Source organism: Sipha flava, unplaced genomic scaffold (assembly GCF_003268045.1).
Source record: "Sipha flava isolate LNK unplaced genomic scaffold, YSA_version1 43_pilon_pilon, whole genome shotgun sequence".
NCBI classification, from domain to species: Eukaryota; Metazoa; Arthropoda; class Insecta; order Hemiptera; family Aphididae; genus Sipha; species Sipha flava.
The window spans coordinates 677,027-690,818 of NW_020273171.1; the positions used below are offsets into that span (position 1 = coordinate 677,027).

General features: G+C 28.9%; 1 protein-coding gene across 1 annotated transcript in view; it reads left to right on the forward strand.

Annotated features, from left to right (window-relative positions):
* Positions 1 to 13,555, forward strand: part of LOC112689425 — a 139,201-nt gene extending 125,646 nt beyond the window's left edge. The window contains exons 2-8 of the mRNA XM_025563135.1: positions 10,494 to 10,547; positions 11,632 to 11,705; positions 11,769 to 11,913; positions 11,982 to 12,120; positions 12,638 to 12,801; positions 13,165 to 13,343; positions 13,418 to 13,555. Of these exons, the coding sequence (XP_025418920.1) occupies positions 10,524 to 10,547; positions 11,632 to 11,705; positions 11,769 to 11,913; positions 11,982 to 12,120; positions 12,638 to 12,801; positions 13,165 to 13,343; positions 13,418 to 13,517 (825 nt within the window). The 5' untranslated portion in view covers positions 10,494 to 10,523 and the 3' untranslated portion in view covers positions 13,518 to 13,555. The remainder of the gene's footprint in view (positions 1 to 10,493; positions 10,548 to 11,631; positions 11,706 to 11,768; positions 11,914 to 11,981; positions 12,121 to 12,637; positions 12,802 to 13,164; positions 13,344 to 13,417) is intronic.
* The last annotated feature ends 237 nt before the right edge of the window (positions 13,556 to 13,792 follow it).

Here is a 13,792-nt window from a genome sequence, read left to right on the forward strand (position 1 = left end):
AAAAGTTTCTATAAAACAAGTTTATGCATATTTAATCACGTTTTACTTGTATTATATAAGATTTATTCTCAAATTATGTTGATTTCGAGAAATAAAAAATAAGCTGAACACATATTGAACTGTATTTTGAGATTATTATTTTCACATGTTATTTATTTTTATTAACAATAAGTAATATTTAGTATTTAGTTACAACACTCATGAAATAATAACCAATGAAATCGGTAGTAACATGATAGTGAAATATTTTTTAAATTTTCATAAAAATAACCACATTAATACAATTAAGATAATTATACAATATAAGAACATTAACTTTATAGTCATCGAATGTCATTATATAATCCACTAAAATAGATACATTGATTTATGAATCAATACCCATTAAGATTACAGTAAACATACATTTGCGCTGGATCATGTTTGATCGATAATATTGATCAAAAATATCAACATTATTGTATTTTGAAAGCAAGAACATTATAAAATAACATTTCATTTTACATTACGTAAACATAATTGCTTCCCATAATTTAAAACGCATTGGAGAAATATCGCAAAATATTTGAAAAAATTCTTTTTTCTAATTAGTAAATAAGACTACAGAAAACTAACCGTAAAACACTATAACTGGTATCTATATTTTTTTTTCACACGAAATAAAACTATTGGCCCATAATTATAATATTAAGATGCTGAAAATAGTAAAATAAAGATATAAAGTTAAGCTTCATAACACGTTCATATTCCTAAAAGAAAAATAATATAATACATTATTATAAGTACCTACTATTATTATAGATATAATAGAAATACATGTGTGAAAAGTTAGCCCCCCCCCCTATAAAAAATACTTTCCAAAATAATTGTAACCTTATTTTCTTAATTTGTAACTATTTGTAACCAAGTTTTTAGAATTTGTAACCTCATATTTTTCAAGCTACGGGTACTTTCTCAATAAGGGGCTAACTTCACGCAGCCCCCCCCCCCAATTCAACGGAATCGTCCAAAACAAGTTGTGAATTACAAAGATCAATTGGTTACTATTTGTAACCAATTTTTTAGAATTTGTAACCTCATCAATTTTAAGTACCGATGAATTTCCCAAAGAAGATTGAATAAATATGTCTTAATTAACTAGAATTTAACTTTTATTTTTATTCGATTAGGCTAAAATCTTAAATAAAATATGTTTTATAACATATTCAATTTATGAACAATTTAATGAAAAATTAAGTTTTATAAGTTACAACTTGTTTTGGACGATTCGGTTGAATTGGGGGGGGGGGGCAGCCCCTCATTGAAAAATTTACAATTACTCGGAAGTGCCGAGGTTACAAATTCTAAAAAGATGGTTACAAATAGTTACAAATTGAGTTTTATAAGTTACAATTTGTTTTGGACGATTTCGTTGAATTGGGGGGGGCTGCGTGAAGTTAGCCCCTCGTTGAAAAAGTACCCGTAGCTTTAAAAATATGAGGTTACAAATTCTAAAAACTTGGTTACAAATAGTTAAAAATTAAGAAAATAAGGTTACAATTATTTTGGAAAGTATTTTTTATAGTGGGGGGCTAACTTCACACACGTTAGAAATACAATGATATTATTGACTGCATTATTTATATAATGTTGGTGTTTATTCTATACCTACATTTGAATTAATCGTAAAAAAAAAAAAATAAATACATTATTATAAATACTATAACATGTATCATAGAAATGCTATATCAATATAAACGATTATAACCTATATTATTTGTTTTATATTATTTATTTTATACGACGTTTACTAGTTAGGTCCCAGTCATTTTCAGGTAGTACACTAGTTGAGTCCCAGTATTTTTCAGGTAATACACTAGTTGAGTCCCACAATTTTATAAGTACTACTCTAGTTGGGTCCATACAAAAAAAAAATTCCGCTTCTCATTTTTACAGACTTAGGACTGTCAGTTACCTATAAATTAGAATACAGGTATGATTTTCTTTTTTATTTAAGTTTCTAATAAATGGTGTATAATTATTAATTGAAAATTAGAATACTGGTATATGGTAAATAAATTAATTAAATGATTAAAAAATTAAAAAAATTACATAATTGGTAAAAATGTAAATGATAAAGCTTTTACAAACTCAAATCTAGTAATTTATTAATATTATAAAGTGTATCAATACTTATATGTTACAAGTTTTATGGTCGTAGTAGTCGGACCAAACTAGTATATTATAATTATTATAGTTGGAACGAACTCGTATGTTATTGTTTTTATAATCGAACCCAATTAGATGTTTATCTTTATCACAAATATTATCCAACTTTAATACGCCCATTCTGTACTAACCACAAATTATTTGAATTTCATTTTTTTATATGTTGGACATTGATTTTAAAAATGTATAATTTGCCAAATAGGTTCTTGGAATGTAATGTAAAATAAAAACAGATATAGTAAACAATATAATATTAAAAAACCACCTAACCCAGTATTCATGTATTTTTATTGTTTCTTTTACCGAATATATTTCTTTTTTTTCGCGAACCAATTTCACCGTAATGTCAACCCATTATATATTATTAGAATTATCGATATAAATGTGCATGAAATTCATTACACGTTGTGTAAGTGTTCATTTATGTAGATTTCAAATTATGATTGCCAACAACTAAACGCGCAATTTACGAATATAATAATAATGCTGCGGTTATAACTAATCACTTTTACAGCTGTTATATTATAAAATGTATTTATATAGATTTATATAAGATTGCGCTTGTGTGTGTGTGTGTGTGTGTGTGTGCGTATCTGTTGTAATATATATGTCGATTTGTGTTCAAACGACGTTGCCTTATCACTTCCATCACTCGCTTGTCCTAGTTGATCAATATACCGCCGTGCAGAGTATACTTTTAACACCGACTGTAAAATATTATACGACTTTAGACACTAAATAAAACTATTATAATACTACAAGTGTACTCGTACATAGGCTGTTTCTATTATTTTATGTTGTACATTAATTAATGGTTTAAAATTGTCCTCGAGGATTGTTTTCCTATTAGCTAATGTTTAATCGCACAATATTGTACGTAGTTATACACTAACTACATTGTATGACTATTCACGATATGCAAGGATACTATTAGAAGTTTGGTTTGTGATTCGGTTTCAACGAGTCCTTTCGTACGTTGGAAATACACGTCTAGAGTGTTATAAGTGCAGTAAGTTATAATTGTGACAATTTTTTTTTAAATTGATACCTAAAAAACGCATGTTACATATGGATTTACAAAAATATCCTTTAACTATTTAAACATTCGTCCCAAAGTATGCAAAAATATGAAAAAAAAAGTTCACCATTTGAATCTGTGAGTAACGCATATAAAATTATACATAAATAGTTTTAATCATAATAGCTGTAAGTAATATATTTATATAAGAATATGCATTTGCATGGAACTCCGGGTCTTAGTTATAAGAAATTATTGTTCGTAGAAAACTTGGATCACGTAATAAAATGCATCCTTGTAAAATATCCACAGTTAGAATGAATCCTTTGAGCTGATTTCAAAGTAAAATAAAACGGTTTAAACCTTTTTACATAAACACATAGCCAATGCATCATATAGCCGCGTAAACGAACGAGGCATCATAACTTTATAGTTTAAACTTTCTAATCCTCGACAAAAATATACCTAAGACTAGAATCATTCAATAATATATCATATGTGTACGTTTGCTGCAACTTCAGAGTTCGGTTATGGTACACACATCTGTATATGTTACCTTTGGCGCCACATTTCTCGGGTTCAATAATTATTGCCAACGTCCGGATGTCGCCAGGCCCCCACAAAAATTAACAGTTACACACACGCATTTTGCCCGAAAATATTTTCGGTAAACAAACGTTTAACACGAAGGAGACATTTATACATCAAACACAAGGGAGACCTTAAATGTTATATCAACAACCCATGTGTAAATTATCTGAAGAAAGGATTTACGACGTACCACTGAATAATCTAATGAACGATGATTTATCAAATTTGTCAAGTGATAGTTTATGCAAATACAGCTAGTGCTAAATACCCGGCATCGTCCGAGAGACAGATTAGAGCAATAACTATTTCGATTAAAAAACAAATAAATTTTTTTGATTATTATGATTAGTATAATTATTTTAGTGGTATTTATTTGAATTTTTTTATTTAAATCATCAAATTACATTATATACGAATGAAACATGTCGTTCAAGAAAAGGTGACGCACGTAATGTGCACGTATTCATCGAATTAAAACACGATGAACACATGAATACGTATTGAACTACTTAGTTATAGAGTTAATGTTTTTTGTTTTTACGACATAATGTATCTGTAATACATTTTTCTCATATTAATAATAGCTCGAACACCGCTATTTGTGAACTTATTCAAACGATATAGGATTGCTAATGTTCTTTTATGTGCATTTACCGTGAATAGCTAAAAAAAAAGTCGGTTACAGTTAAAGTTTTGCGCTTGCGTTATGAAGTCAAAGGTGTACGTGAATAGGTTTTAATCCAACCGATAGTATTCTTCATTTACTTGTCATAGCAATAATAAAACTATTTATACATTATATCACCCTTGAAACTGAGGACTTCGGTCCGTAACGGATATAAGTGCCCGTCACGTGGAGCTTAATGAAATTTAGAGACGATCGAACGAGAGGCAAAAGACCTCGCGACTAAATACGTGGAATGTCATCTATGCCTACATAATATTAACTCGCCTCCGCGTACCGTGGTTAGAATAGATAGGTCACATATTGTGCGAGAAAAGATGTGTCACGGTGATTCGTAATACGTATAACCTCGCTACGACATCGGACACATGATCGGTCGCGAAATGACTTAAACTGGAATACCACACTGCGCAAGCTGTCCCACGATTTACTAATAATTACTGTGTATTGTACTTACAAAGATAATCGAACTTAGTTTTTTTTTTTTTTTTTTTATTGAAAACTACATTTTATTTCTTAGGCTGAAATAAACTAATTTGAGTTAATTTACTGGCATCAAAAATATTTTTTGAAAAATTATTTGGGTCTCTAACTTATGTATAAATGATACAACATAAAGAATAAATGATTACCCCACCCATTAAAAAAAAAAAAAAATCTAAGTACGTTTTTCTTCCTCTAGTATTCGTTTGTCGAACGTAAAATGTTCCTGTAAACTTAACACGTCCCTTTCAAACATTACAGGCGCTGGTCGAACGCTGAAATATTCGGATAAACATTTACATTGAAATCCGTATTATAAACTCTGGCAGTACTATACTCAGGTCGACAACAAGGAAATCTACAGTCCCCAACTACCACTCTCCAGGACTTAAAACTACGTGCTATGAAATTTGAAAATCCGCATTAAAATCGTATTCGTACGAGTCATAAAAACAGTTACCTATACACATAAACATAAAATCGGTTTGTACAGAAAAATGTGCATAGGTTTCAGTACATTTTCAGAAGGTACCGGCTCCTAGTTTAACCACATATTTCGTCCCAGGCTAAATACATTTATATAGGTCCCAGGAGCGTATTTAGAAAAGTCTTATGGAGGGGGGGGGGCACAAACAAAAATATTAAAGTACACATAGTTATAACTTTTCCATCTCGAAAAACTGTCGTTATTCTTAACCAAATAATCAAAATACAAGTGCTTGACAGAAACATAACATTTTATTACACAAATTTATAATAAAACATATTTTTAAATAAAATGTTTGTAATTACAATAACTGAATACGTCTGGGGTGTTTATTAGCATATGCATCAACTACTTCTTCAGGTTTTATAATTATTTTAGGGTGTATATTAAGCAGTGCTAATCCGTTGAATCGATGGTACCATATTATCATGATATATTGATATTCCATTATTTCACACCGTGTGTGCCCGTGCGTGAAAAACAAGAAAGCCTACAATAATAAATAAAGTATAAAATACGGTAAATACGGAGCACGGGCTCCATGGGCCTACCGCTTGAATACGTCACTGATATGTCCTGTGTGTAAGACGAAACGATGAAAATCGTAGGCCCTGCCAATGTCTCAATGCGGACCCGACGATTTCGGCGCCCAATCCACGTGTGTCCGCTGTGTAGAGGTCGTAGTTTTCGAACCGCACCGTACGCGTGACCAAGCGAGCCGGAGAATGTTCGCAATCATCGAGTGGGTGGGTGCGTTACGTCGAACCTATTCTACGGCTGACAACTCGCGCGTACGGGACGCCGCGTGCCTATGTTCGTCGTCGCAGCGTCCTCGTTCGTCCGGTCGCGAAACGGCCGGGTCCGCACCGGTAAACAATAATAATCCAACAGGTGGGCGCCGCGCGTCCATATCGGGCGATACATTCAACAGCAGTGCGCGGCGCGTATATCCGCATAAATCGTACGTATTACGTTTTGTATGTGGGCTCGCGCCCGATTGTATAACGTATCACACGGTATCGTGTAAAAAAAAAAATAAAAAAAAAATACAATATAATTATTATAATAATAATAATAATAATAATACTAGCCGTCTCGTGCTGTTATAACATTGAATAAAACGTCATAGAAAATGCGTAAACGAAAAATTATACCGCGAGTGCACGGCGGCGGCGAGTGGGCGGCTGACCTAAACACGTTCTTGAAATCGACGTTATGTGTCGCACGCGCTCCTCCTTGTTGAGAGAAAATAACGTGCAATACATCGTTTACGTGCGTTATGACCGCCGTCGCCGCCGATACACCTGTCAATCGGTTCGACGAACTCGAGAGACGCGGTAGCCGTTCGCGAAGACGCTGCGCGGATGTGCGCGGCGATCGCGCGCTCGGAAAAGGAAAACTGGACGTCTCTCTCTCTCTCTCTCTCTCTCTCTCTCTCTCTCTTTATCGTACGTTTCTATTACCATCGTTTTTATGACTGTTATTATTATTATTTTCGAAACGCGAATACCGACGTGCCCGGCGTACTGATAATATTGCATTAGTAATAGTGTTTGCTTTTTGAAAAACAAAAACGAACACGGTCCGCGCACGTGCAACTATTCGCTAAAATGTCGAAACCACCGCTCAAGGCTGCACGTTTACGAGTTATACAGATAATGGTTACTTAACGAGCTAATTTTTTGTCTCTTTTAAATAACTTAGAACTCAACCAGGTGAAATCACCGTTCGGTTAATTAATTTTATAAATGCGTTAATTTCAATTTTTTCTGATCTATACTAATCTCCAGAGATTGAAAATAAAAATAAAATATTATTTTTCACATAAATCATCGTATTCATTGTTGGAAATCGAGGATTTCAATGAAGATCAAAATATTATACATAAATATAACTTGATATAGTTATCAAAATATTCAGATTAAAAGTTGAGCAACTTACCTAAGCTAGTACCTTTTTTCTATTTAATGATGTAATTTTTAAAAGTTGATAAAAAATATAAGAAACTTATAACTTCATTTTAAACTTATATTTTTTTAAACTACCATAACAAGTTAAAACACATCAGATAACTTGCCTAGCCTTCAAAACCGTTTGAATACTTGTATACATATCACGTCTTTCATCGGTCGCAGTTAGAAAAGTAGGTAGCTTTTAGATTGCTCCAACCGTTATCCTAATATAAATAATAATCAATATAACACGTGCGGGACGCGTGCGTTCGCGGTCGAATTTTTTGCCGAGTTGTGGTTTTGGTCGTGTTGCGGCAGTAATCAGGATGGAGGGTTCACCGTATTAGTATAGTGTTGACACCCGTAGATTAAGTTAGGTCGTAACTCACAAGGACTATTCACAGAGATGATACATACCGTTCTGAACAACGGTATACCGATATCAGGCATAAATTCTATAAACTCAAGACAGACGTCACTGAGAGAGACGAGTAATAAGAGAACTCTTATCGCAGAGCTCGTGTCACTTTTTAACACATTTTTAACTGAAGATTTTTATCAAATTTAAATACATACTGAAAAAATAATAACTAGGATTTTATATTTTTGACGTTTACCGAATGTGATTTATTAGAACTATATAAGCGTGTTTTACTTCGTCAATGTTAATCTTGATAGTCATATTTATTTTTCTGCACTGTATATGTTGTAAATTAATTATGAAATGTATCATTAAAATTCGTGTACACTTAATCGATAACCTGAGTTTGATATGTGATAAGATAAGATTTTTTTTGTTCAAAAATAATAGCTGTGAATAAACCTATCAGCCTAATATTGCATAGTTGTGAAAGTAAGATTATTAATAAATACAGAACTGTGATGTAGTACGTAAAATGTCCCGGTGAATTATAATACAATGTTGTAGAATGAAGTACATTACACTCTAGAACCTAGAGTCTAGGTTGTTTATTTTTGTGGACGTGATTAAAAATAGCCACGATTATTTGTTGGAATATAAACTAAATCTGAAAATTCACACGGAAAAAACGCGGTAAAAAACTAATAACAAGCATAATGAAAAGATTTCGATAATTGAACGATTAATAATCCAGATATTTTTATAATCAAGAGAATCTCTCAAAAAATCGAAATTAAAATAATTTAATAATTTGATGAAAATAATTGGCTATTTTACTAATCGAGGTTACTAATCGAGAAAATGACTCGAATCATGAACAAACTTATTATAAATAATCAGGGCCCTCATAAAAGGATATCAGAACTTCTACCCCTAATTTTAAACCTTATTTTTAATTTCAAAATATATTAATATACGTTAATATATGAGTATATATCGCTTGTTTGCTACAACAATGACATAACACGAAAAACAAGATTTTACACAAAAGGCATTTGAAAACTTTATTTGCAATGATATGATGGCAACGCAGTAACGTCACGACTACTATCTAGCGGCTAATTTTTGTTTATTCACTTATCTCGTTCTTGCAGTATAAAGAAAAACACCAAAATTATTATTATTTGGAAACACCTCAAAAATGACGATTTTTGTGTTATGTCGTTGTTGTAGCAAACAAGCGATATTTATTTATTAAAATAATATATTTTTTTCTTCTAAATATACAAATTAGCCCCCCCCCCCCATTTCATATTTCAAGATGCGCCCTTAGTCAGAAGGACCCATTAAACTAGGGACCGGCGTAAATGCAAATACTTCAATACATATCAGAATACAGTGGCGTTGAAAAGAGGGGGAACAGAGGGAACTTCAGATCATTGAAAGATCATCAAAAAAAAAAAAAAAACTCTACCAGCGGAAAGTTCGCGGCGAATCCATTCTCGCGTTCACGTTCATGGCATGTATATGTGTGCTCATAAATCTTCTTATTTCTTGGCATTAGCTTGCATAAGAAACAAACTTACTTGGAATAAATACGTATAAAGTACTTATATTTTTAACAATATTATATCTTGAAAACTTAATTGTCCGTGATATAATTAAACAAATTAAAATAAAATAAATAAATTTTATATCCTACCCGTCAAAACGTAACTTTTAATATATTTGCTGGCTACATTAAGTAATTACTCTATGACCAGCTGGCATGTTTGTAACCATTACAAATCACGCTCTCGTTGGATACAAAAATAGGTACAACACTTTCTTGTATTAAATACGGATATTGATAGTTTAGAGCCATCTGAATTCGAGAATTCGATACAAAATAATATTATCGTTTATCAAATCAGATTTGGATGATAATATAATTATTTTCCGTGACCACAATCAAAATAATGTATGCGTGAGTATAGAATTTAGTGAAGTTATTAGTTACTTAATTAACTACTACGTAGCCATGGTGTATGGTCAATGTAGAAATCATTTTTCGGTTCAAAAATATTAGATACATCCATTTTATTGTTCAGTGATCTACGGTAAAAATTGGTTTGTTCATTTGTGTTTGCTATATTGTATCTTATAAAACATATTTTCATCAACGATCAACAATCTCAGTCGTACAAAAGACTGCAGTCAAGTACAGATTACAGTTGAAAGGTATTATTTAATTAATTTCATTGTTTTCTAATTAAAATAATTTTTTTAAAATTGTTTTAATGATAACTATTGCTAAAACGTATAGTTGTGCATGATATTGTTTAAAAACTAAATATTTTACTTCACGTATGAAGTAATTTTATTAGACCTGTTGGTTTTACTCTAAGATTTGTTTAATTTATTCAATAGTAAAGTTTTGCCTCCAGAGTCGTTTTATATTCATCCATCTACTGTTAAATGATATTACACAGAATTTAATTTAAAAATAATTATATTAAGGTTATAAATAATATTTTTTTGCGAGACTATAATTATATAATTAAATCAATTATAAGTAACTAGTAATTATTTTTAAAACAACATTTTTGCCCCTCAAATTTTGGCCTTACCTATCCCCCAAATGGATGGTTAATAAATAGTAATTACATAATTTAACTATACATCCCCTGTATTAATGTATATTACTTATAAAAAAATTGTATTTTCAGAAATATTTATTTTTTCAATTAATAACAACTATGGAAGCTAGTCTTAAACCAGTAGTAAGTATTAAATGCTGTATAATTTAAAATATTTGAAATTCGATGTAATTATTAATAATATTAATCATACATACAACAATTATTGAATCTTACTAAAAATGTGTATTATATATTTATAAATATATGTCTAAGTTTATAAAATACAATTTATTGTACTGTTGTATATTTTTTTTTTAAGATATGTTTCGTTTTATTGAATTAATCTTATTTTTAGAAAATATTTAGAATTATTTTTTTAAACGATTTTACTTTAGGAAATATTTAATTTGGTACGGTCAATTGTCCAAAATGTAAATATTAACAATTTTGATGAAATGGCACACACAATTATTTCCATACCACTGAAAACAATTTATATATTTGAAAACATAGTGGATATAATTTATTTTCGGGTATATAAATATAATTAATAATTATAATAGTTATTAAATTTGTTGCTTTACTTATCTAGGCTTTAAATAGACCCGATTTTACAGTTTTATATGCAAAGTTATGTGCATACATGGCCAAACATGCAGCATTTAACAAACTTCACAATTCTAAAACTACTTTTCAGAAAGTTTTAGCACAAAAAATTTTTGATATGTTTACCACATATTATACTCGTACTCCTCAGAAAGAAGTACATAAATTAAAAAAAAATTTTATGAACAGTAATATGGTAACTAGTTATAATTTGTTAATATAATAATAGTATTTTTGTGATTATATTAGATTTTATAATTTAATCTATAATTATTAGTCTTAAGTCATTTCAAGCTTAAGATAAATCTCAGTACTGATACTTGCATAGTTAATTTTTATTTATAAATAAACTGATTTGTATCATTTTAAATCAAGACTTATTAATACATAATATGATTTAGGTACCCAAATGTATATTATATAATTAACAATGATAGCTAATAATTAAACTGACTTGAGTAGAATTACTCAACCGAACTACTAAAACTTAACCATTCTTATTTGCCTTTGACTAAAACCATATTATATTCAAATACATTTTCCACCAATTGATAAAATTGATAGTATATGTTTTTTAATTTAATAATCAAATAATATAAATATTTTATATCTGTTATAGACCCCATCTTTTTTCAAGAATATATTGAATAGTTTTCATTTCCAATATTATAAAAGGTCTTTAGCCCATTGCAAGTATGTTTTCAAGTAAAATTAATTAATAATTTGTATATATTGTACGAAATAATATTTTTATAGATTTATCGGTGAATTATTCAAACAAGGGGCTTTTACCGAAAAAAATATATTGTCGTTCATTCACGAATTGATGAAAGTAAAAGATATTCTGAATATTCATTGCTTATGTATAATATTACAAATAGCAGGACAAAAATTATCAAAAGTAATAACCAAAATAGTAAAGTATTAGGAAATTATAGAATAAATAATTTCTTATTTCATTTTTTTTAGACTCATAATTTGGACGGTATAGTACATCATATTTTATTATTTAAAAATGAAAACACTGTCCTCATAAAAATGTCACCAACTCTTCAGTCTTTGATATTCAAAATACAAAACTTGCATTTAAAATGTTGGATACATGAAGGTAATAATGTCAATTTTCAAATTATACTGTATAAATACTATTGTTCATTAGAAAAAATGTACTATTAAGTTACTACATTTATTTTAACAAATTTTTTTAAAATTTAGTTAGGTTTTATAATATGTTATGTATAATTATAATTTTTTTTTTTTTTTTGTTATAATATATTCAATAGTTTGAATTTTAAAATTTCAAGTTATGCATTTTATTTATGTTTAGCAGTTATACAAAGTTGTAACATTACTTTCAAATTGTATATTAGAAAGTAGGATAAAATTATTTTGTAATTTTGTATTAGTATAAATTTTTATGCAGTAATAAATAATTGCTTTTAAAAATTTTTCTTAACAATGATCAGTTTGCAATAATGATTCCTTCAAATTTTCATAACGAAGACATCTATATCGTATTTTATTAAATTAAATAAATAATATACAAGAATGGTACATGATATCTTCTGAACAGTTTTAATTTAATATATTAACTATTAACTATTTTAATAACTAATTTTTTACAGAACCTCTTAAGTTAATTGAGGACAATGAACAATATATTTCCTTTGAAAATTTGCCGGAGCAATTAAAACAACTATATGATCTTAAATCATATACAGTAATGGCCCAATGTATTATTGATGAATGTATGGCTGTTCTTAACGGTTTTGACAAGATAAATATCAATGTATGTAGTAGGTTTATTTATTTTATTATCAGTATTTTAAATATAAAAAAAAAAATAAAATAAGATGAAGAATATATTTTGATTATTGTATTACTATTAGATTGTTATTATGAAGAAGAATAATAAATAATTATTCCACATTTTTTATAACTCATCAAACAAATCCACTAAGACATCCTAGATATCGATCATCAGAAACTTGAAATTTGAAATATCTATTTCTTACTAATATTAAACTTTTTTTTTACACAAATATCTTAAAACATATAATTATTTAACCATCAAAGTTTATATTATTATACATTATAATACCAATAACTTTTTGATTACACCTTATGTTTATTTATTTAAAAATATTTACAGGAAATAGTACATTCGTTAAAATATATCAACTCGTGGCTACATTACGATCAAGTGTCATTCGTTGCTTCTATGATACTTATAACACTAAACGAAGACCAAAGTATTCGCCAAAAGGCTGGTATACTTTTAAACTTATTTATTAAGAAAGGCTTGTTATTAATTGATTCGGTTTTATCGGGGTAAATATAATTATATAAATTTTCTGTATTGTACATTTTATTAATTATTATTTTATTTTTATTTCATATATTAGAATTGACAAAATAATGGATGACTCAGAATTGAAAATAGAACTTCCAAGATTATCAGATTTATTATTTGACATCACTAGTAGGATTACATATCTGAATTAATTTTGTATAACTTAATTTATACTGTTTTGTATTGTATATTCTAATTGCTTTTTACTTGAATTACTATTTTTAAAGGTTTTGTCCAAAATTTTTTTTTGAGTTATAATACAATTTTCGTTGGTCTAAATGTGAAATAAATTATTATTGTTAAATTATCCATATTTTAGTCATTACTAATCTTTAATTTCGCATTTTTTGAATACTTTTGGCATAATAATCAAAAATATTCAACTGCTTACATAAACAATAAATTGAATTATTAATTTTTTTTTTTT